General features: G+C 37.5%; 1 protein-coding gene across 1 annotated transcript in view; it reads left to right on the top strand.

The window, feature by feature from the left end:
* The first annotated feature begins 52 nt into the window (after positions 1 to 52).
* Positions 53 to 25,964, top strand: part of DOK6 (docking protein 6) — a 239,412-nt gene continuing 213,500 nt past the window's right edge. Inside the window, exon 1 of the mRNA XM_085052459.1 lies at positions 53 to 423. Coding sequence (XP_084908585.1) covers positions 358 to 423 — 66 coding nt within the window. The 5' untranslated portion in view covers positions 53 to 357. The remainder of the gene's footprint in view (positions 424 to 25,964) is intronic.

The raw sequence follows: 25,964 nt of genomic DNA, 5'->3' as shown, positions 1-25,964 counted from the left end.
GCCGGGGGCGGTGTCCCTCTGTGCCCCGCCCGCCGCCCCGCCCGCTCCCGGCCGTAGGCGCGGGCAGCCGCGAAGCCACCGCCGGGCGGAGCGGTGCGGAGCGGGGCCGGGGCGGCGGCGGCGGCGGAGCGGGGCAGCGAGCGGCCGGCGGAGGAGCGGAGCGGGGCGGAGCGGAGCGGAGCGGAGCGCGGCGGCTGCCGCTGCCTGGATGCCAGAAGCGCCTCTGGAGCCAGCGGCCGGCGGCACCCGGGAGGGCCCGGGAGAGCTGGGGAGAGGAGGAGGAGGAGGAGGAGGCGGCGGCGGCAGCGGAGGAGAAGGACTCCGGGCGCGGAGGGGAGGAAGCAGGCAGCGCTTGCCATGGCCTCCAACTTTAACGATATAGTCAAGCAGGGCTACGTGAAAATCCGCAGCAGGAAGCTGGGGGTGAGTTCGTTCTCCGTTCGCCGGCCCTGCCCGGGGTGGGGGCGCGGCGCTGGCTGTCGCCTCGCCTGCTGGGGGGCGGCGGTGCCCCGGGCCGGGGCCGCCAGCGCGGGGCGCGGCGACCTGCTGCTGCCGCTGCTGCTGCCGCTGGTGCTGCTGCCGCCGCTGGCGCCGGTTCTGCTGCCGCTGGTGCTGCTGCTGGTGCCGCTGCTGCTGCCGGGGCTTGGACTTTGCTCCCAGCTCCAGAGGGGTCGGTGGGGATGCGCTGCCATTGCGCCTCGGAAAGAGCCGGCTGCTCCCCTCTCCAGGAAGGCGCCGCTCCTCCCTTCTATCGCAGCGATTGCCAGCCAGGGTCACTGTCCGCGGAAAGCTGCGCCCCGTGCCCCCATCCTCCTCGAGTCCCCCAGCCCAGGCCGGGGCTCACATCCCCTTTGGCCATCCCTGCGCTCCCCTGTCCCTCGCCCTGCTGCCTCCGGCAAGGGCTTGGGTGGGGAGGGGAAGGCGCAGGCAGGATCTGTAAACTTTGTGCACATATTCTCCCTTTCTCTCTCCCCCTCCCATTTTGGAGAGGGATGTTTTCAGTCAGGGCAGGGTCAGAAGACGCTCCGCTGGTGCCGGAGCAGCCTGATAGTAGCCGAGAGAGGCGGGCGTGGGGGTGTGGTGGTGCTCTGCCCTGGGGCATGGGAGGCTGGGGAAGGGGAGCCTGCAGCGCACCGGGGACGGGCAGCGAGGCAACGGGGTGGCAGCCTCATGGACCTAAAGGCAGATGCAGAGGCTGACAGTGATGAAAACTAGGCGCGATCTCTTAGGTGAGAGTGGCTGTTCGCGGTGCCCACGGGGATGCTCAGCGAAACCGTGTTGTCACATTGGCCATGGGCGCTTTTCCTGAAGGGGTGCAGCAAACCTTGAAAAGACAGTGAAGTTGGAGCAGAGTGTGTGCCGAGGTCAAGATTTTGTAAACTTCAGTCGGTCCCGGCAATCATCGGTTTGGGCTGTCTCCTAGCCTTTGTGAGCGAACAGGAATTCTTGCTGGCTTGCACAGCTACTGATGTTGCCAATAATCCCAAAAGGTCCAAGTCCCTTTTGGCCTGAGGCTGGGAGGAGGTGTGAGGTTCTTCGTGTTCACTCTTTCTGTTTTTCTTCCGGTGTGCAGAAAAGTGCAGGCTCTCTCCCAGCTCTTCCTTCCAGGGAGGTGGTCCCTGGTTCCCCTGAAACCTAACAGCAGGGACCAAGTGAAATCTGCCCTCTTCCAAGTCGCGCTTTCTGATCTCATCACAGTGCTAATATTTATCTCCTCCTCCTTCTCCCCCTCCCTCCCTTCCCCCTTTAGATGTTGTGTTTTGCTTGCAGACACAGTGTGTAGGATGGTGGGACACTAATCATAAATTGACCTTTGGAGCACTTGGGTGACTTAGCAGAGCTGTTAATTCCAAAAGAGCACAGGGAAGTTTGGTCCAAACCCTTAATAGGCTCAACTACAAATGTTTGAGAGAGGGTGTAAATCCAAAGAGAATGGATGCTCTTATTAATGATTTTGCAACCCCAGAGTCACTCTGTGCATCACTCAAGCATTAATCTTATCTGAAGAAGCAATTTCTGAGCCTTAGTTTGTTTCTGGCAGTCCTCTGCTTAACCTTTGCTCATCAGTTTTTCCCCTGCTCAGCAGTTATTAGATGGGCCCAACACAAACCATAGAGATGATGGTATCCCATCACCTTGATGGTAGTAGTTGGAACCAGAGTTAATCTATTTTGTTTGCAAATCTGGATTTGAAGCTATCTCAGTGCCCTTTTAGTGTGAAATTATGTATATGCATGCCTCTATGTATGCAAATGTTTTTGTATACCTATGTCAATGGCATAAATGCAACAAATGTAGAGTTCATATCACAGTAGTCTTGGAGGATACTTGCTGACCTGCGTAAAAAAAAATATGAAGACAGCGATATTTCATTGCAGAATATCTTAGGTAGCTTGAGTATTTTGCTTTGAAGATGTTAATCTGATTTTTTAAGGGGGACACATAGAACTTTTTTGGTGTGGATATTTTTCATGGTTGTAATGATTGCTGTACTTCTACACTAAGCAGAAGGGAAACAGTTCATATGGTGTCTGTGGAGGATTTTCTCCTACTGAAGTGTGTGAGGGTGACAATTCAGACTATACAGCCTCAGGCAGGTGGTAGTATAAGCTTAAATATGACATATGGAAATTCACATCTGAATAAATCTATTAAATACAATTTAAAAGGGATTATATTTTATAGAAAATAGCATCAAAATTCAAATGAGTGTGATGGTTGAAAGGTATGAATATGTGTGTATATATCCATAGCTAATTGGATTCTTGTGACTGAATATCTAAATTAATGCAATTTTTATTCACCAAGTGAAACATTAAAGGTTTGTATTTTTTTTCTTTATGTCTGTTTCCAAGTACAATCCTTAATGACTTACACTGGAGCCTTCATAATGTAGGCGAATACATCAGTTTTCAGGGATATAAATGTGTGCTAGCAAATGAATATTTTTAACTTCCAAAAATACTGAAAAGAGGGACAAGAGCTATGGGTTCTGGAAACTAAGGCTGAGATAATTTTTAAATATGGCAATACAATTTTATTTCTTGCTACTTATGTTTCATTCATACACACTGGAAGTTACTGGGGTAGGATATTTGGTCACAATAGCCTACATTCTTTGAATATTTCAAAGTCTCCTGAAAAGCAGATTGATTAGAACTTGGAGAGCTGAGGTGTCTAATACCAATTTTGGTGCTAGACTTGGGCAATAAAACTAATTCTAACCTTTAGGCTGGTAGCCAATTCGTTACGGAAATTCTTCCAATTCAGCTTTTATTCTGTCTTGTTTTGTGACTGAGGGAGCCCTGGCTGTGAATCAAATGGAAGATACTGCAATACTATATTTTCATTTTATTGAAAAAGCCCCACAACAACAAGCTTTCATTTGGGGAGAACTTTCTGGTAGAATTTAGTTTTCCAACAATTTAATTTACAAAAACCCAAGTAGTAAATCATCATCCAATTGTAAAATAGAAATCTTTAAGTTTTTGGGTTTTTTTTAAAGAGGTATAATGTTTACTTCTGATGTTTTACACCTATACCTTGCTTTAAGTACTTGTTACCCTGTCTGCCTACTCCCCACATACCTGCAAATTCTGTTCTCAGTATGCTTGAAGTCAGGACTTGAGCTGTTTGCCCATCAGTAATTGCTTTTGTTCAGAAAAGTCATTTGAAGACAAAGATGATGCCTAAATCTTGATGGAAATACATGGCAAGTACTGCGAGAATTTGCCCTTATTTTGTTGTTTAGTGATAGTTGATCATTAAATTTTGTTTTGCCTGCTTTTCACTGTAATCCTTAATTGCTTGTTTACTATTCTGTTTATATCTTAATGAATTTCTTCATATTTTTCTCACAGTCCGGTATGTTTCAAGTAGACCTACTTGCTCTTAGGTTGTTAAAGTAGCTTTTGTGGTAAGGTTGGATAGTCAGCTGAGGAGCTTTACCAGCCTCTCTGTTGTTGTAATCTGACGTCTGGGAATATCATGGTTTCTGCCATGGAGTTATCAGGCCACGAAGAGACATCCAGCCCGTTTGACCACTTAGCCTGTCTCCTTACTTTTGTTAACCATGAACTGTATGTGAAACGTGTCTCTGGTACCTTGAAATGTCAAATGGATGTTAAAAGCTGTGTAGTAGGCAAGCTCATCTGTATCCATCACATCTTTGTCAAGGTATCACAGTGTCTTTGAAACTTGGAAACTGTAGTCATTGAGGATGACTGTAATTACAGCATCTTTATAAAATCTGTTTCCCTGCAGCCTAAATATGCCTTTCTCTTTAGTGTCCTGGCATTCCCGCACTGTTTGATATTTTGCTTTTCTCTAATGCTGCATAAAGGAAATACTCATTCTTGCAGCCATTACATTTGACCTGTGTGACCCTTCTTTGAAATAAATTTGATTGTAATGTGGTGTGCTGTTCAGATCAGAATAGTTCATTTGTGTAGTGTGGAACAGGACTGTACTGCCTTTGTTCTTCTGGAATCTTTCATACTTGTGTCACATTAAAATTCATATGACACAATTTTGTACTGCACTGGCTGTGCTTACAGGCTGAAACTTTCTTGTAGCAGATTGGAATCCCTTTGTTGCCTCCTAATAAACTAAGCTGTGAGGATTTCATGCCTTGTTGAAGTGCTGTTTCTTAGAAGAAAAACAATTTGATGTCACATTAGGAAGTCTAATTAAAAATGAGTATTGTGTCACATTGATAGTCTTGTTTTGACCCATACCAACCTTTGAAGTCATAATCTTATTGTTTGTTTGTTTTTGTCTTTTTTTTGTCACACCTTCGCCACAGAGCAACTGAATACTATCTGTTGGAAATTTTCACTCAGTTTGTTAATAATTACTGATTTTTCTGCATTTCCGCATACTAAGTGGAATTATTTTCTGAGTGCTTCAGTTTACACAATAATACACCTATCTGAAAAGAAAATTGTACCTGCCAGTCAGTCTTGATTGAGTAATAAATAGTAAGTTGCTCTTAGTCACCAAATTAGAAGTTTTACCATATAATCCTCTCTATTTTTAACCATACTTTTAGATCATTACAGGTACCTTTTCTGGAAATGAACACAGTGTTTCTCCTTCTGCTGTTAACCCTGTCTTCAATCAATCAGGACTAACAATGCTAGGAGTACAAACTTCTGATTGCAGCATGGATCCTTTTGAAATAGTACAGTATGTGTCTTACAGAATCCTAACATTCAGTTGATATTGTGTGTATATTTAGGGTGAAGAAGGCAAAGGGACCTGCAAAATGTCCTGGGTTTGAGATTACATTGATTGATCGCGCTGGCTCTGCAAGTGGGTCATGATGAATACAGAGGGCAAAATTAAGGTTCTTCTATTTCTCTGAGTTGCCACAGCATGTACTAAGAAACAAACAAACAAATGAAAAAGTGCAGGCAAGTAGTGCACCTGGAGTGAATATCCTTTCTGTAGATTATTTTATATTATTATCTATGGGAGAGGTTCTGTGCCTGTTTGGAAGCACTGAGATTACCTTTTATATAACTGCGTCCTGACCGGTGACATAAACTCTGAGTTATGTCTCAGAGCATGAAAATAATTCTAATGAAACTATAAAACCTTAATTCCTATATATAATAAATTTATTATAATTTTTATAAAGCTCCAGATGGATGGGATTAGATTCCAGATTCCTTATGTGTAAAGGAGTTTCTTTTTCGTGATAGTTCAAGGCAACCTGAGATATGGAATTAAAAGGATTTCACTGTAATCCATTAAAGAAGCTAGTCACATTTGCTACTTAATACTGAAAGTATCATTTAAAATACCAATAATTACTGCTTTCAGTCTTCTTGCTACAGTTATATGAATGGATTTGAAGAATTAAAGGGAAAATACATGGATTTCCAATTTGGTCATATGGAAAGAACAATCATCTTGAACTTCCGACCAGTTTTTATTGATTAAGTATATTGTACAGGAAATTGAAAGAAATATCTTGCAGCCATGGTAAACAGGGACAAAAAGTCCCACAACTTTTTATGCTAATGTTTGTTTTTAAAGCCACTTGTGAGTCAGGCTTGTGGTAAGCACTTTGAAGTTGCTTTGCTTCCCAGTTGATTTTCTTGATGTGCTTTTCCACCTCTTCAATCCCAAGAGATGTGATAGCCAAAGGTCTAGTAATTCTGTAATGGATGCCACTTACTTAAAGAGACAAATAGTTCTCTTTTGTAGATAGCATATCACATCCATGTTATCAATGGATTATAGATGCTTCTATTTTTACTCTTGTGTGTAATACCATTAGCCTCAGTGAGATTACACTTTAGCTGTATGAAGATTACACAAAGAAGTGTTTATACAGGCTCTCTTTGACTTACATATTCTGAGATGGTAAAATTTTATTGAGAATTTATTTGTATCTCCTGTAAGGCCCTCTGTTTTTTCATTTAGGAGTCTGTCATTTTTGTTCTGTGATGGACATTAAAACCTGATGAAAAGACCCAGCAAAAAGACCCTGAAGTCAGTTTAAGGAACCCATTAACTTTGGTGGCTTTGGTTCAGTCTCCATGTGGGAACATTAGCCACATGCATAGAACATGAATTTCCTGTTGTAAAATGCCCTTCAAATCCTACTCAAAGGAATTGTCCTTTCTGAAATTGGTAATTATGGAAGGAACATGCTCTATGAGTCCTTGAAATATACAAGGAATTATTCATGTAATTCCAGTAGTGAGTTTTCTTCCTAGATTTTTAGAAATAATCTCTCTTCGAATCATTCATTCAGATTTTTGCAAGCAGTGCAAAATGCTTTATAGCTGTTGCCTGGCAACAACATATTCAGGCAACAGCATATGTGAGTCAGTTGTTAGTTATACATTTATATATATGTCTGTGTATAGAGCATATATTTTAGATAGATACTAATGAGACGTTTTTTAAAAAGCATGCTATGAAACACACTTTTTAAAAATAATACAATTCAAATAAAGGTTTTGGGGTCTACATTACCCTGGAAAGTTTGTGTTTTGTTTTAGGTTATGTGAAAGATCGGATAGCTGAACAGCTTTTCACAAATGTCATGATGTGGTTAATATACTTCTATGCAGTCTGAGCAAGCAATGAAAAATATTCTCTTTGTTGAAGCCAAAAAATATTTTATATGTATGGATGATAAATTATATCCCTCATTGTTCTTTAGATTAATAATGTGTTATTGAACCAAAATACGTATGTTTTACTGTGTACTGTAGCCTTTCATATATGTTATATTTAAAATAGTAATTTTATTAACACTGCATTTTGTGCTTTTAATCTTTGCAACTTGCAGTGCAACTCTTAAGATTCAAAAAGATTTTAATGTATTATTGTGATGAATCATAGTTTGTTTGAAATTTTATTTTCCAGAAAAAATACAGACTTTAGCTCCAAATATGATGAAATTTCTTGGAGAAACTCAATAAAGAAAAGCAAGGAAACTTTTTGCTATCATGGAGAAAATTTTTGTATAGTAGGACAAAACAGCAAACTTACTTATAAAAAAGGTTTGAGAGTATGTGCACTGTATCTTGACAATTGTACACATAGATGCTTGCTTGCAATTAATATTTTTTTGGTATTCAGAATCTGTATTCACACATCATGTCTGAGGAGAAAATCTGTGTGATTGATAAGTGCAGTTCAGAAACCCCTATATCTGAAAACTTTGTAGAAGTTAAGAGAGCTCCAAACAGTGAGATTTGCAGCTGGTATTGAATTCAATCTACTGTCTCCAGGAGTACTTTCACTGGCTAGAATAGGATAGCTTTCTTGGAAGGGGTTTTGAAGATGAATGTTAATTTTGAAGTCTACTTAGAAATTAAGGGAAAAAATAATGTAGTCTGTAAGCTATTAATGAAATACGCTCCTTTTCAAAAGTGATCTCCACTGCAAAATAAGTCTTCCAGATTTTGATGCTTTTTTAACAATTGCAATGCGTGAAACATGGCATTGCTGTCATAGTGAGAGGTTACAAGTCCATGCAAATGGAGCCTCACAGGAATTACTGTTCACTTAAGATGCACATAAATTAGGAAGATAATTAAGGGAAGTGTGTAAATCTTTTAAAAGATTGATCTTCTTTCTCTCTGTTGTTCAGTTGCCAAAACGTCCCTCATCATCTCCGGCTTATCTGGGCTGAACTTTGGAAAGGTTGTATTCATTAACATGTCAGTGAGGAATCAGAGGCGCACAGCATTGACTAGACATGGAGGAAAAAGTTACACACTGTGTCTCCTGGAGGAAGGGCTCTTTGGCATGTTTCTCCTACCTGTTCATTGCAAAAAGAATTAAGAACAAAGTTTAATATTGAAAGGTTGTCACCACTGTAGAACCAGCTTTGAGAAGGAGGCTCCTGATACTTCTGATACTCTTTGTTGTTTGTCCCTGGATTTCTTTTTTATTTGAGATAGTCTTGCTCCAAGGTTCCCTGCCTTCAGAGTGAACTAGTATATTCTGTTTTCTCATGCAAACACTTTTTTTTTTCAAAGAGAAATGAATACATGCAATGCAAAGAGAAAAGAGTACATGCATGAAGTCTTACAAAATAAGAATACAAAAGAGTTTTCTGAATGAGTGGTCATAATTATTGGTTTTGTACACTGCCAAAAAAGAAAAGAAAGCTTCCTTTTTAACTGAAGTTGACATATTAAATTGTTAATCACTAAACAGCTGTATTAATATGATAATAATAAGACATATGATATGTGTGCTATATATAAAACAGTATTACAATAAACACCCTAAGAACAAAGGGTGGAAATAAATTTGTCATAGTTGTAACAGGGTTATTAAAAGAAAAGATATTTTACTGAGGTTTATTTTCTGTAGATCTAGTATCTTAAACGACACAATGTATTTTAGAGTTTTTTGCACTGTTAATGAAGTAACCTCTTTTAAGAAGGCAAAAATCTTAGCACTCACTGAATATGAGAAAAGTTAAATTCAGTCTTTTGCAGAGATGTAATTTGTAATCTTGAGCACTTTGATTCATTCCAGCCTTATTCTCAATTATACTAAGCCCACTGTACACTGCATAAATTAAGTTTAAAGCTGTGTTAAGGCCCCTTATACTGCCAGCATAGTGAATGCTGTTAGTGTAAATGGGAAACAGGCTCTCCGAGCTTAACTTTTTGTTTGCAAAATTAGTATAATCTCTTTTCATCCGTCATTGCTTTATTTTGTCTGTCTCAACTATGAACTCAGGTTAAGCTCTCCTTTAAAATGGTTGGCGAATGTTGATTGTGGTCAAAATATTATTAGGTGCTGCAACTCTATAGAAAACACTGGAATAATTCGTATTTTGGTTTTAGTAATTTGAATTTCATAACCGTGGAATGGCTGAGGTTGAAAGGGACCTCTGGAGGTCAGCTGCTCCAACCTCTCTCCTCAGGCAGGGTCACTGTATTTAATGTTGTATGAAGACTTTTGCTGGAAAAAGTAAACTTTTGGTTGTGTTTCATTGAATTCTTCTATGATCTTCTTTTTCTTTTTTTACTGTCAGGATTTGTTCCTCAGTCTGTAACTTATTTTAGATTTTTGTATATAAAGAAGGAAAATATTTTGCAATTTTCCCCTAGATCTTACTGATAGAAATTATTTGCTCACTTGTAGAAATGGGTGTCACTAACAGGAATGCAAGGAGTCTGAAGCTGATAACTTTGATAGGCCTGGTGACTCTTTTGCCCTGAGACAGAATTGTAGCACAAAATCTAAAATGGTTGAGTATTTCACTTTTAAAAGTAGATATCGAAATGTTTATGGTAGAATTGTTCACATCTTATTTGGCAGAACAAATCTGAAAACTGAATACAATGCATGAGAGAATTTCATAACTGCTTGGGTTGCTGGTCGGCAATTGTGGGTGCAAATTTCTGACCCCAGCCATGCAGAAGAGCTGTATTAGTCAAATACATGACACATAATGTAACAATCTCATTTTAAAAGGTGCAATAACAACCTTATTTAAAGCAGGGGCAAGGGTTAAAGATGTTACTGCAACATCTTCCTTTCCTTGTATAGTGTATCAGATTTTGAGACGACATCAGAGTTTTCTCATCTCCAAATTTTATAAAAGGCATATTCTTCCACAAAAAAAAATGGAAAACCCTTACTCTATAGGTTTCTTGTGAAGCATTCTGCTAAGCAATGCTAATACTTAGCCTTAAGTTGTGTGTTTTACCCATAATATCTTGGAGCCCAGCACAGGGAGCATGTATTTGCATGGTCCCATGGAGGAAGGTCTGTGTGACTTTGTCCAGTTGTAGGGTGAGTCAGTTGAGTCTCCTTGCAGAGTCTAGAGATAACAAAATGCATTGTTTCTTGTGAAGTTATACATACACAAGCATCTATTGAGAGGAAATATATAAGGTTACAAAAAAAAAATCAAATTATGGTTTGTCCATAATAGTAATACTATTGTGAATGCTTCCAGATTTGTAGCAACCAATATTGTCAGGGTACTGGTTTGCCTATACTAAAAGAAATTTTTATTTTTCTGCAGAAAAGCAATCACTGAGATCACTGAATGATTGGCATCTTCTTCAGTGGGTTGTAGCTCAAAGAAAAAGGTTGAAGATGTACTGAGTAGCCTTTGCTAATATGAATATTGGTTTTAGCTTGTTCAGTATCAACACACTTAGGTAGTAATGTATTTAATGAAGCCCAGTTCCCTCACTGCATTACATTCATTTTCCCTCACTGTGTTGCATTTTTCCAGTTATTAAATAACCTGGATGTTAAATTTTTTTTGGTTTTTTTAATAATGAAAATTCTAATTTAGAACCATCCTAAAGAAAAATTAAGAGAAAGGGAGAAACTTTTTGCTCTAAATGTAAACATGTAGATGAACTGCATCATCTGTTGAAGGTGTATGTAATAGTTTGATTAGATCTCACTGCTTAGTGTAGGCAAATCTTTAATTTCTTCTCAAAAGTGAGATCAAAAATTTTTACAGAAAAAGCTGTGCAGCAGGCAAAAAGTTTCTCAGCACTAAGTCTACATTTGTACATAAATTTTACCTGGTGAGATTTAGTGAAGATTAGATTTGCAAAAAGCAGAGTCAAAAATTCTGAGATATATAATCCCCGATGGTTCAGAATCTCGGACGGCTATTATGCCCAGCAATGACGTGTGATGTAGTAAATATGTAAATATTAAAAAATGTAGCAGAAGGAATAAGGAACAAAGGAAAGGAAGCAGACTGCTCTAATCAGATGTAGTTGCAGAAAAACAGGAATGGAATTATTTTTATGGTCCCAGGGTTCTTAATAAAGATCACTGCAGTTTTTTAAAGGTAAAGTAGATACATTAATGCACAGGCTCTGTTTCTGAAATATAAATTATTGCACGTTATAGGACTTGTCCAAGACCCAGAGGCCAAACAGAATTCTGTGGAGTTCATGCCAATTTCAGAAGGTTGGGGTTATTTTGAAGAATTAGGTCTGAATGCCTGTAGAGTATCATTAGAGATGACTCTTTTCAGACACTTCCTAATCATTTGGGATGATGATAAGGCTTACAAATTGTGAAAGGGAGCTGTAACTAATGGTAACAGCTTAGCAGCTGGTGGAGAACATTGGCTAAACTATCAGAATTAGGAATCTGAGGTACATTGAAAATGGAAACCTCACAGTGAGACATAAGGAGGTATCTGTGGAGCAGCCATGGAATAGATTCAGATGAGATTTATGGGCAATGAGAGGAAAATTTATACTGGTGGACCTCATAGTGTACTTTCTTGAGGATAAATGTTGCTCTAGCAGCTTTTATACAATAATATACCTATAGTGTTTAGATGTATTGCTCTGGGATTTTTTGAACTGAAGGAGAAAATAGAAAAGTAAATGCTACTTGTAAATATTTTTGACATGATTTTGACATGATCATAACATAATGCAGTGTATGTCCCAAGAGAACTCAGAGGTTAAATATATTTCAAAATGGTTTTGGAGGTGTATTTTCTAGAATTCTTGATGCCAGAAAATAATTTTTGCCTGGATATATTTTTTGTCTCTTCTCTGAAATGGGAAATCAGTCATTTCTGCTGTGTTTCTGTATAATGTTATTTTGTGGCTTGCAGTCATTTCCCCTAAAAAAAAAAATATTCAAGGTGAATCTATCCTCTGCTGCAATCTAAACAAAATGGAATTTAAAACTGTAGTGAGGTGATGCCTCTTGTTCAATTCTTCAGTCTTTCCTTTCTTCCACCCCTGACTTACCTGAAACATTTCCTAAACCATCATAAGTAATAAATAATTGATCTCCTGACAGCAAAACTAACCATTTTCCTTTCTGTAATTTGGAAGTTGCTAGGAAGAATAAATACCCGTTTTCATTTAAGCAAAGAGACACACATCTTAATACACTTACTTGATTTACTTGTACTGATTAAAAGGAACTGAACTAATGGGCCAAATATCTACTTGTGGGTAAAAAAGCTTATGAAGGAGTACAGTATTTTTCAGTACATGTGAGGCTTTTAAGTTTAGGAAAATGTAAGAAATTGTAAATGATATTGATTTCGATGACCCGAGCTAACCCACAGCAGTGCCACAGCTGCACTGTCGCTGGTGCTCAGGGCTGAGCCGAATGCACAGGGGATAAAATGAGTTAAACTGGAGATCTGAAATGGGGAATGCTGCTAGCCAGCCTTTGAAGTCAACTTTAGAGAGCTATAAAACAAAGCATAGCTGACTGCATAGCTGTTAAGACGATCGTGACTGAAATAGTGAAAATGGAAGCACAGCTAGCAATGCTTAATTACCAGGACATTCTTGACTTTTGTCACTGGTGTTTGTTCATTAAGCCAGGCTTGTGGTAAGTTTATATACAAATACACAGGAGAGACCTCTGATCAAGAGGACCAAATCTGCCCTTGATTGTGCAAGTGTCTCTGAAAGAGTGTGTGTTTGCAGGTATCACACACCAGCCACAGGGCTCACCATAGCTGTGAATGCTTTGATCAAGTTTCATTCAGTCCTTTGTTACAGCAATTTCATAAAATTCTGTGGATCCCAGCAAATGTTATTAAAACCTAAGATGGACAGAGCAGTTCCTCATCTTCAAAATCCTTTTTCTAGGTAGGCAGGTAGTTTTAGGAGTGCATCCCATATGAATGGAATTTGTTCAGATTTCATGCTTCAGCTTTTCGTCAGAATCAGGAGGGTTAAAAAATTTCTGAACCCAAAAATTGAAATGCTTCTGTAATATTTTGTCCTCATGACTAGATGCCTTAGGCACAGGTCTCTAATCCCTGTACCCTAGTTACAGCAATTAAGGTTCATGAAATATAAATTTTGTTACATATGCATCTTGGTTTCTTCTTTTTTCTTTAGTTTCAAAATCATCTGAAATATTAATGATCATATTAAATGGACTCTGTTATGTGAATTGCTGTTAATATTGCATTCTAGTTATCCTGACAGATGCAGTGAATGACATTTTCTAACATTTAGACTTAAATGCATGTTCACTTACTGAAGGAAATCTTGACTTTCATAACTGCATTTAAGTAAAAAAGGTGCTGAAGGTATGCAGCACTTTGGAAAACCACAACTTATAATTGTTCATGATTTCTAGTGCTGCAGTGCAAATTAATCATTGTTGAACTGTGCTGGGGAGAACAGAAATGCCTAACAGCATTGTGGTCCCTGCCTGGAAGAGCTTACACTCCAACATCTGAAATGTTAAACCTATCCTTCAAAGTCTCATGGTATTTTTTTTTTTCACTGAAAGATTCATCTCCACCTAAATCTATCATACATTTCTGCCATCATGTCTATGAAGTGGATTTTCTGAAGCTCGATTGTAACAGTTCCCTTCTCCCCCTGCACTGATAAAGAAATGGTCACTCGTGAATGAAGTCCCCATCAGAGCACTTGTATTGTGCTGGTTTTTTTTGGGATCCAGGAACACACTGATAGGGGATGAGGGTACAGAGGTGGAAAAACAATTTAATTTAGATGGTTCAATAAAAGAAGTGCTGTCTGCATGGCAACAGGTTATAGCCATGCTAGATTGTATTTCACTTATAGAGATAGTAGTCCTTTTGGTATAGATATGAAAGCTCCCAAATGAAAAATTCACAGCCTTCTGGGGGGTTTGTTTTTGTTTTTTAAGGCAGAGGCGTATGTCACTGTAAAACAACTATATGTACTTTAATGTGGCCAGAAAAGAGGCACTTAGCTGTTCCACTGCAAAAAGAATGAGTTAATAAACCCGGCACACAATCTGTCTCTGCTGTAGCTCTTGGCACACAACAGCTCTAATTGGTGGAAGCTATTGAGGCCTTAATTGCTGATTTTGCAGTACTGCCATGTTTACTGATAAGGTTTAATGCAAGCTAAAATTTGTTAACTAGAGAGAAACAGTCACACTTGCGTGAAGAGTGTGAGGACAAACAGCAGGCTCTTCTGAAGCACCGAGCGATGATGAGGTATTTTGGCACGTGGAATCATTAGATTTCTCCTTTGAGACATCTGAAAGGCCTTTCTTTGAGTGGAAGAGCAGGAAAAACTTTTGTGTCATGCACCTAGTCCTGAGATAAGCTTATAGTTGAAGTGATAGTGTTCACCTCACTGATTTACATGATTTTGCTCTATGCTGAATGGATGGAGGACCATTGTCTTTAAACATTAAGACATTTCATTCTTGAACTGGGATATCCTCACATTTTACTTTGAACAAAATTATTACACTGTAATACAGCAGCCTTTTGAACTACTAACCCGCTGTTTCATTTCTGAGCTATTTAGTTAAAAATCATTGTTACTTGTATTTGAGTTTATGTAGTAGTAATAAAAATACCAAGTAATAATGTTATATGGTTGTTTATGTCCCAAAAGCTAAAAGAGAAGAAAAATGGAAATGTGTTTTGTACTTAACATACCATTCTGGAATTGCCATTATTTTGTGTCTTAGCATGTTTTTCATATACTGCGTGCATAGCTTAGAGCAGAGGAAAATGGAAGATGCTAGCTGAGTGAAAAACAGATGCTGCTGTGATCTCCAAATGAGTTTTTATCTTCATGTTTGAAAAATGTGGCAGTATTCAAAGAGATTTTGTGCTTGCATATGATTTAAACCTATTTAATTTTGTTACTGGGCATACTGTATCTAGAGTATATTCTCCAAGCAAGTATATGTTATCTCAAACAGTTCATAAAAGGCAAACCTGAGTGTGTATAAAAGAGCAGATAGTTGAAGTACCTTAACACAGTACTTTAATCCAATATTTATTAATGTTCAGAAGATGAGAAACATGTCATGTTCATTGTGAACTAAGAAAATTAATAGTAATTAGCATTATATTAAATTTTTCTGCAGCATAAATGGAAATTATGTCAAACATACATAATTATGATTGTAAATTTTCTCTGTTCCTTAGACCAATTTTGTCTCAAACCATACTCAGTTAAGTAAGTTGTAACTCCATGTGAATCTGTGACAGTTTAAAATATTAAAAGTTGTATTACATAGTGTTTTGGATACATAACAGGACAGCTTTTTGATATACAACCAAATGGTTGGTTTTGATTTTCCTCAGGGCTCTGCAACTTCTGTAGTCCTGTTTTTTCAGTGGTTTTAGCCTTGAAAGGCTGATAGACAAAACAAGCCTATCATCATTGAGGTCATAGTTAAAACTAATCTCTGAAGATGTGAGAGGCATTCCCATGTCCACGTCAACAAGGGTTGTATATCTTTGCTTGTAAAAATCTTGCAGGTTTGCAAGTCTGGCTCACAAAAATGACCTACTTGATTGGCTGTTTGGCAAATTTGGTGTGGATATCCAAGGAGGAGGTAGCACTTCATTGTGTAAGCAATCTAATTCAAAATCTGTTGTCTACTAATGTTCTGTTACCCACAGAACATGCAAAATGTATCTAAATCCTATTAATTTTACTAAAATTTGAACAGCAAGGTATTTCCAAGAAGAATTACAGAAAATGCAAGATCGTTTGCAGTACCACAGATCATGGTCTCTTTAAGTCCAAAGCTGTATGCTTTATTGTGGGGTTAAAAAAAAAAAAGGGAAAGAAAAAAAGATGTCATTTACTTTCCTTCCTGTTACCAAAAAGCTGTTACCAAAATGTATGTCTACTTCCTTAACTTAGGAAAGCGTCTTAAGTCAAATAGTTGTGACAGCAAAATCATGAGCTCTTTCACTTCACTGAAGTGTGAGACGAAAAATATCAGATAGTAAATTTTTAATAAGATAAAGTGAGAAATAAACGTACATTCTTGAACTAGGTAACATTGTAGAAATATTAACTCTTGCATATAATCTGGATGTGAGTGTTCACAATGTTGTAAGTATCTTTAATTTTCTTACAGTAGTTTCAAATCATGTTTGCTGGATGAACTTTATGAAGTAAATCACACTTGTGCTAACCTCTGTATAGTGCTTTACTGTTAATGGTTATGTAAGTTTACATTTTATCTCTTATTCCAATTCTTCTTTTCTTGGATACCTTCTTCTGCTTATAAATTGTGGTGCAGAATTCAAATGTGAAGAACAAGGTATTAGAAGAACAAAATATCACTTATTTTATCTTTCTATAGTATATATTAGCATAAACATGATGGTATCTTTTGTGCCTGCCACAAAGCTGACAGAGATGGTAATTCCAATATTCTGTGTAAATAGCAAATCAAAGTTGTGAAACATAAAATTTGTATTTTAATGCACATTGAAATTTTGTATTAATGAGCATTATTATTTGCTCTATATTGTACAATAATAATTCTAAATAAGAATTCCACAGTTTGGTCTGTTATTAGGCTTCAGCTGTCCAGAACTTTTATTTGCTTTACTGGAAGTAAACAGATTTCAAATAGAAAATTGCCTTTGTCACTAATTATGTGCGACTTATATATTTGCCTGATCTGTAATCAGTGGTGATATAAATAGTTTAGTATTATTCCTTTATCCTCTGTAATCAGCAGAGGGCTCTACCAAGCCAGTCAGGTTCTGGTCATCGTGGCTGCATTTGATTGAGGGCATTTGGATGTTTTGAGTAAGTAGGTAAGATGTTTGCAGATGAAGGACGTTCTTCATAGCTTTTCTTTTTCTTTTTCTTTTTTTTTTTTTAAATTCTTTTCCAAAGTAAATTAGGAAAAAAGCTTTTGGAAAGCACATCCAATGTAGATATTTCAGGTGCTAATTGCACCTAAGTGTTGCACTCCTGTGATTGACAAAGTCATGTCCTGAGGCATCTTGTACTCACTTACTTTGAATATGTTTCCTGTAAGAATGTTTTTCCAGTGTATTGTTTGCTGTTGTCATTTGTAAAAGGCAAACAGAATCAATAACTTACATTCTTTTCTATCATGTCTGGTTTTAGTCTAGATATCTGACCTGATTTAAGCAAATAGAAGTTCTACTACTTCAAGAGAATTTCTCCAAACTTTCCATGGACAAAGGCATGCAATCCAGGAAGAAAAAAAAATCTAAAATGAAGAAACAGTTTGTTTCCATAGTTGCATTTTTCCCTTACGACTCTTTGATGCATCATAAATGTAGCAAGCATGGCTATTAACTTGATTCACTTTCTTTCACAATACATTGTCCCTGCTCTGGAGAGAGATTTCAGGCAGTGCTGGACAAGCAGAAAATAGAAGAGGTGAAACAGAAGGAAGCAGTTGGAATGAGCAAATGAAGGAAACTTTAGAAACAGTTGATATAATATATGAAAAACATTTTCTAAATGAGAAATAAAGGAATATAAGTTCTGTAGCTTAAATTGCAGCTTATAGTTCTTAGCATTGCTACACTTGTCATAATGAGACTTTTCGCCTATAATGCTTGGTAGTCTTGTGTAGGAGGGATTTTGCTGGAGGAGGAAAGGTCCTGCCTGGTTTCTTACTGTGGGGCTGTTTTAACTGCGTGTTAATATAATGTCATGTACAAACACGATAATATATAAGCTGTACACATGTTGCAATACAGTAGTTTAAATTGAAATGTTTGGCTAGATCTGCCTTTTGAATTTACTTTTGTGCAACTGCCATGGTTAATAATGTATTATTGATGTAACTGGAAAAAACCCTGTCAAATTTCAGGCACTTGACTGGTCACATTTGAAAACCTAGCAAAATACATGATGTCAGATATCGTTTTCAAAAAAGATAAAGCACGCCTGGGATCATCCAGTTCAGTGATGCTAATCATATACTGACCAGGATAAACATAAAAGGGAAAGATTAGGGAAGATAGGTTCATGTTTTAGTTCCAGGTTTCAGTTGGCCCTTTACTACCTACATTAAGGCAATCCAACAGTCATCTATGATGAATAATAGAGAATAAGCAGCTACAATTTTTGTTTTACTCTCTCAAACTCTCTGAACTTTTTTCTGCTTTATGCATCTGCTGCCAGTGCTGTTGAGTCAGCACGCTTATTTCAATTCCAGTAATCAAAACTCTGAAAAATTACATTCCTGCTTTTGTTTGCCCCACAAAAGCAGCTTCTGTCAACATAATCTCCTTTCATTTTATAGAATCATGGAATCATGAAGGTTGGAAAAAACCTACGAGATCATCAAATCCAACCTTTGACCAAATACCACAATGTGAACTAAGTCATAACAACAAGTGCCATGTCCAGTTGTTTTTTAACACTTCCAGGGATGGTGACTCTACTACTTCCCTGCACAGCCCATTCCAGTGCTTGACAACTCTTTATCTGAAGAAATTCTTCCTAATGCCCAACTGGAACCTTTCCTGGCACAGCTTGAGGCCATTTCCTCTTGCCCTGTCCTTGGTTACCTCTGTTGTTCCACCTTTTCCCTGGTGGAAATCTACCCATATGTCTGCAAGGGTTTAATTTCTGTCCAAGGTCACAGGATTTTGGACTTACCAAGCCTTACTGGCAGCTGGAAAAATTACATTTGGCAGCATGACCATTTTCTTTGGAGCTCAATGAATATCAGCACACTGTTCAAGCTTTGCTGTTAGCTAATATCTTCTCTACTGGAGGCCTAGAAAACTGCAGACAATTAAGATGGTGTTCCTCTTGGTTTCATCTCTGCAAACAGCCATGATACCACCTTTTTGTTAGCATAGCAAACTCCCTTTTTCCTAGAAGTGGTTGAGGTGATGTACAAATCACAGCTGGTATTGCTTAGCACACCTTTTATTCAGTAAGCTGTTATTATTAAGTAAATCAAACCATTATTATTAATAGCAGATAACAAATCAGTCTGCACATTTACTTATTTTCTCACACAGTTTATTTACGTGGTTGCTTACAGTTACTTAGCAGGAGGAGTGGTGGGAGGCCAGTGTGGCTTTGTACTGTCTTACCAGAAGCAGGGGGCTGTGCAGCTGTCAGGAGAGGCTGCTAGATAGGTGATGAGAAAGAGCTTCAGGGAGCTGTTCACTCACCAGATCTTCAAAAGATGCTGTAGCCTTTGTCTGTGTACCAGAAATTGCGTTCTTGGATGGCGTGAGCTGTACAACGTCTTGCTGATGTTTTTGCGTGGCCTTGTCCTTCTAACGAGTGGTCAGCGTCATGCATGTAGCAGCTCTTCCAGTCTCAGTTGCAAAATTGGTCTCCAGAGCTTATCAGTCCTTGGGAAACTTTCACATGCTGCTTTCTCAGCAGTGTTAGAGTTCAAACGTGTTCCCTCTTTGGATTGTTTTTTCATTCAAACATTTAAGGGTCTTGATGGCACCAGGAAGTCACGTGGTTTGATTTGCTGCTATGTGATTCTTGTTTCATCAGTGATGAGAACAATCTTTTTCAAGCTCTGTGTTCATATTTCACCCCCCCTTTTCTGCCTGTCATCTTGGTAATAATCATCAGTATTAGATTAAATCTGAATAAGGACTTTCCAGCAAGTGGAACTGATGTGAAACTGAGTGCTGAGTGAGTAGACAACCCATGCAGAGTGAAAGAGTGCCAAGGTCTTCATTTGTAAAGTGCAGAAACACGTGATAAGAGTAACAGTCTTACTTATGGAATTCAGAATCAGTGTCCTCTCGTGTAGCTACTGTGGCTGCCCAGCAAAATTCACTTTTTTCTTTTTTTTTTTTTGGATTGTGTGTTTATGCAATGATGCTACACTGATGAAAAAGCAAGCAGGAGGCTGATTGAACACAACATTAAACCAGCCTATTTTGAGAAGGTTTCTAAGTGCAGAGTTGCTCAAAACATACACTATTCTTCACACCAGTTCAAACACTGTCTAAGTCTATTCATCTTTGTAGTCCTCCCTCTTAAGCTGCTAGACAGATTTTGTGATATCTTAATTTAAGGTGAATTAGCTGAATATTTCTCTTTACTGGTAACATTGTTGGAAAGGTTGTTGCATAATTGAACATGCATTTACACTACTGAATATAAAAGTAATTTTATCCTTTTACCTTATAGTCTGTGGCTTTTCATACCTGAATGAAATGCTGATTTATTAAATTAATACTTCTTTCAGTTGTTTAATATAATTTCTAACAAAAGCATAAATAATTGTAGTAATTAAACGGCAATGTTTGACATTTGCAACTCCCTGTAATTGAGTTAAACAAAAATAATAATTTCTTGTCACAAAAATAAACATAAGAGAAATTATCAGTGTGAATAATATAGTTTCATTAGAAAGAGTTGTTACCTGACATTTTTGTCTAAACTCTGAAGTTATTTACTATAATAGCTATGCGTGTAGATCGTGGAAGAGATGAAAAAGGAGCAGCAATTGAGAAAAGGAATATATTTCATTTCACCAAAATTACTTTAGACAAATTGTCGAATGCAATTTAGTCAATTTGAAAAATTCTCTAAGATGTCTCTACAACTCTGCTTAAAATGCCATGCATAAGCCACGTAGTGAGAACTTCACCTATCTAAAGTATTTCTGAACTGTCAGTCAGTGAGTAGCAAGGTGTCATACTGATTTGAAGTTATTGTAATATGTACTATGACAGAAGCTTCTTCTTCCATGCATGTTTCTGTAGCGTTTCTCAGGACTTCTGTTGAGAGATCACCTCTGGAATGACAGGAGTGACAGTATTGGTGGCTTAGAGTCAGATCCCAGTATAAAAAGGAAGATCTTGATTTCAGTCTGTGGGATTTAAGCCATTTTTTTCTTGCATAAGATAGGATTTTCCTTCCTTGTGTTATGCAGTCTCTAATCTTCCCATCAAAAATGGGAACATGTGTGGTTATCTTCTCACAGAAAACTGAATCTAAGAACTTATTAAATAACACTGTGAGAAATTGAATTATGTGGGTTTAAGACTGACTGAAGTATGTTAATATGTGCTGTACACTTGTAGGCCTGGGTTCAATATTTTCTCACGTTTACTTGAGGAGTGTTGAGACCTCAGGCGTTTCCTGGCTTTTAGATAAACCAGTTTCACAATTTGATGTCTGAAAAACCTTTGAGCAATTTCTATGCAATGTTGGCATGCCACTGTCTTGTATTATCAATGCTTTTAGTTCTTAGAAGACAAGTCCTCCTGAAATCTGTGTCTCCAATATGCAATTGCTTTGTGGGTATTTTCCTTGAAGCTTATGAAATCCTGCAGAACAATTTTATGTAAAGTTCTGGTTCCATATACTATTCCATTATCTTTTTCTTATAAATACATCATTCTAACGCACTGAAATTAAAGGAGAGCTGGGTTGACTTCAGGATACGTATCTGAGCACATGGGGAGCAAAGCACTGAGAGGACAAAGGTATCTTTCATTTTACACATAATCTAATATGGGGTTGACTCTCAATGTAGAATTAATTCCAGGCCACTAGAATTAATTCTACATTGGTTAATAACAGTTAATAACAGTGGTTAGTGGTCCTGCAGAAGCCATACAGGAAGGAATAGAGGTTGTTCTTCCTGTACAATGGATTTGGTGACCGTGGGACTGCATGAAGAAGAATTTTGCATGGGATAACTAAAAGTCTCCGTGGTTTTAATGCGGTTGGCCATCCCTTCTTTTCAAGTCCTGATAGTCATTTAAAGGTCTTACAGCATTGACATTTTATTCTGCAAAATGTGTCAGTTATGTATGTTATGTGTAATTCAGTGTGGCTCAGTGACAAGTCAATAATCTCTTTTTGTGTCTATATGTTAAAAGTTTTGCCTTAGCACTGAGCAGGTCATCCTGCAAGGAGAATGGCAGTCAAATGGGGAAGGACCCATTCTTGGGAAGCATTTCTGTCCACATGTTTGTTGTTACACCATCACTGTCATAAGCTGTTGTGTGCATCATTTCATATTCCTGCATACCTGAGACTGCAAGGAGTGATGCCAGCTCTCCTTATGGCGTCCTGCTGGGAATTGGGCAGGGAGGTCTGTGCTGAGGGTGCCAGTGGATGCTGGATGTAATGATGTGTTTACTTGCCAGACATAATTCCTAAGCGTGCACATGTCATGTTTCGAATAACCAGCAATCCTCTGCGCTGCTTTCAACAAGGGTGGCTGAGCCAAGACATACAAAGCTATTGAGTCTTCATGTTCTTTTGGGTTAAATCTCACACTAGACAGGTTTTTCAAAAGGATCTAACCCAAATCCTAAGATCTATAGGATGTGTTTGCTCAGAATCTTTTAAAACATCGTTATGTAAAAAGCACAGCTGCATGAAACAAGTCTTCAAGTGTTGCAACTCTTTTCCTTCCTTGACACCCATAATGAAATGCCCTGCCATTTCCTGAGATCTTTTAGAGCAGAGAATGTGATGTCTTGTTACTATTCAATAACAAGATTAAAATAATTTAGCACCTATTTTTAGCTTGGTTTGCATTCATAGGGCTGTTTTAATCAACCTGACTTTCGAAAGATCCCATTATGTTAAGCTTATCCCTAGCTGCAGATGAAATAATTCTGGATTAATGTCATCAAGGTGTGCTTTGAAGGTGGGAGAGTAGGCCTTTCATTGATAGCAACTGTATTAATAGCTGAACGTGTAATTTTTCTTGCAAAAATGGGAGGAATTTTTCTTTGGTTATGCATTTACATGAGGCTGAGTCTTTTTTTAGCTTGAGTAAGGTGCCCTGAGAAGAGTAAGGGTGCTGACGAATAGGAATCAAACTATCCTCTTCACACTAGAGATTCAATTTAATATACTACTATTTCATATGAAATTAGTTGCCTCAATACTAATATAAGAATGTTATTTTAAAGGGGACTTTTTAATGAGAGTGGTGTAGAAATTCTCTTGCAAGTCTGACTTCCTCACTTTTTTCTCCCTTTTATCCTGACTTCTCACTAATACTTTAACTGATTTCCTACCATCTTTACCAGAACTCTGTATCATTTTATCTCTGTTTTTCTCCATAATTACTCCAGAAGTTATCCTGAAGCCCATGTGGTCCACTTTATGCCTTGTTCACAATGTTTAAAATCATCAGAGTTCACCTTTCCATTTTACTTTTCATCAGTGAAATGGAGAAGATACCAGCTAAACAAGACATAACATGCCTTTTGTCTTCAACAAAATTAGGACCTATCAGTAGCATTACTTACAGTATGAACCTTCTATCAAACATCTTGAGTGCCTGACTCACCTAAAACCTCTGCAGATCTTTAAGTAGAAGTGGTGATTTGCATGTCTAAACTTAAGCACATAAAATTCAGTGAATAAACATACTGTAATAGGACAAACTCAATCCCTTTTAATGAACAGGTGCATATGCTAATCAGTAATATAATATGTTGGACTTCTTTTAATTGTGAAATTAAATTCTTTCATTCATGGCTTCCAAATAATCTGGTCCACTAGTCACATTTGGGAATGTCTATCTTCTACCAGTCTGTAGTAGTTTTGTAACTACAAGTAATTTTCCAGAATGTTTTGTGCTGACAAAAAGTGCAAATAAAATGTATCCTCCTGGGGAGAAAAATCTTCTTAGGGGATTATGCCATTTATGTCATGGTTAGACAAAGTGTTTTAGCCCTGTTTAATGGTTTATTCTAGTCATTATTAGGACAATACAATTTCAGGTGCATTAAATACTAAGTATTTATGTGTTTTCACATTACAAATGTGTTCTTTCCTCTAGAAAACATAACCCAGGTTCTTCACAAAGCTTCGGTCTTAAGTTATACTTTTCTGTACTATGTAGAAATCCAGCCATGCATGTAATCATAAAAGTGTTGAGTTACAGCATTATGACTCTAATTACTGCATGGCGTAACATTTTATATATAAGCCCAAAACAGAGTTCTGGTTTTAAACTCCTGGAGTTTAGTAATTGCTCATCATTTGCAATTTGTACTTGTTCTGGACAATAGACGTTACTCAACAAAACAAACTTTTCCATGTCATTTGCTTCATTGTTGGAGGGCAACTGAGGAGTAGTAGCAGAAATATGTTTGCAGAAGGCAAAGAGGTTACAAAAAGACAGTAGTGATAGTAACAAAATATTTATTTGTAATAGTGATGAAAAGTTCCAAATACAAGTCTATAATAGGCTATAAAGGTCACAGTTGAAATATTCTTACGTTATGGATTTTTCTCCTTGGTATAAATACGCTAGTTTCTCCTAGCATAAACATGGCATGTGGTTGGTTTAGGGGTAAGAAAGAGAAAAATAAGATTTTTAGGACATAATAAGATTAAATCATTGTTACAGAAATATCTAATGTTAGTTTGATTAATTGCAACACATCAGAGAAAGTAGAAATTAAAGCTAGGAACAAAAGCATCTGTTTAATATCTAGGCACACTTCAGTCAACTCCATCATTTTAAACAGCACAACAAATATAATTATTTATGCTCTTTGTATTAGTGAAAGGAGCTTCAGTCAGATTTTTTTGTTCTGCTTTTAAGTAGGGACCCATTTTATACTGTGCCTTTAAAAAGATACAAAATAGTGCAATTAATTACAGAATAAAAAAATAAAGCCCCACAAATGAACAAACATTTCTAGGAAGCCTAACATCTATTCAGCCTAACAATTCTTGATAACAACAGGTTTCTGTGATAATAGAACAGTAGCCTTAAATTAGCTTCAAATTAATGTTTCCTCATGAAGCACTGTGGCCAAAAAACCAAGACTCTTGATTTGAATATAAATGACAATTAAACACAGTCCTAAAATTCCCATTGTTCTTAATTAGAATTAAAATGAAATAATTTTTTTAAGTGTATGCTTAACTTTCTCGTTTATCAGTTTGCAGTGTCTGTAAAAATAAAGACCTGAATTAATTGATTTTGAGAGGAAAATACTTTGGAATTGGAGAATATAAACAATGCAGATAAAATTTGAATAGTTCTGAGGATTGGATTCACTAAGTTCACTTACATGTGCCAGGGAAACATGTTATTCAAAAAAAAACTCTTTTTACTCAGACTGCTTTTTAAATAACTGCCTGAAATTCATAAAATAGGGAAGAACGTTTATGAAATATTAAGATATCATTGTGACAGTTGAAATACAGTGCTACAGGGCTCACTGCATAAAAATTATATCGTTCTGCTGGCTTTGAAATGTTTTATGTTACTTCTTGAGGGCCTTGCAACATTAATTTTAAATCAAAAAATTATTCAAAAAATAAGTGGAATAGCATGTCTTTGCAAGTAGCAAAATGGACTGTTAGACAGAAAAGGGATGGAGCCATAAAAAACTCAAATCCATTTCAATTCCCTGGTGTAGTCAATAATGCTTATCGATATACTGCTATCAGAGTGTAAGGTTCTTCTTCATTTTAAACCAAGATTTCCTTTACAGAAGAAATTACAAATGCCATGGCAGCTCAATATTAATAAGTATTTCCCATTCTTAATGATCAATGAAAAGTTCTTATACAGAAGTCTTTCAAGATCAAATACTGTCATGTTTCCCAATTCCTTTTCCCTCTGCCATTCCTGTCCTTCAAAAATATCTCTCCCTAACAAGCTGCTGGGGAGAAGATGTGGCATAGTAACAATGGGTGTCTGAGAGTGCCTTTAAGAAGCACAAAATTGATGGGTTCGTTGTGATTCAGGGGGTGACTGTAAGAAAAACG

This window comes from Lichenostomus cassidix, chromosome 2, assembly GCF_008360975.1.
Source record: "Lichenostomus cassidix isolate B80296 chromosome 2, HeHo_3.0, whole genome shotgun sequence".
Classification (NCBI taxonomy): Eukaryota; Metazoa; Chordata; class Aves; order Passeriformes; family Meliphagidae; genus Lichenostomus; species Lichenostomus cassidix.
Note: the sequence above shows the minus strand (reverse complement) of the source record. Positions and strands in the feature narration are given on the sequence as shown.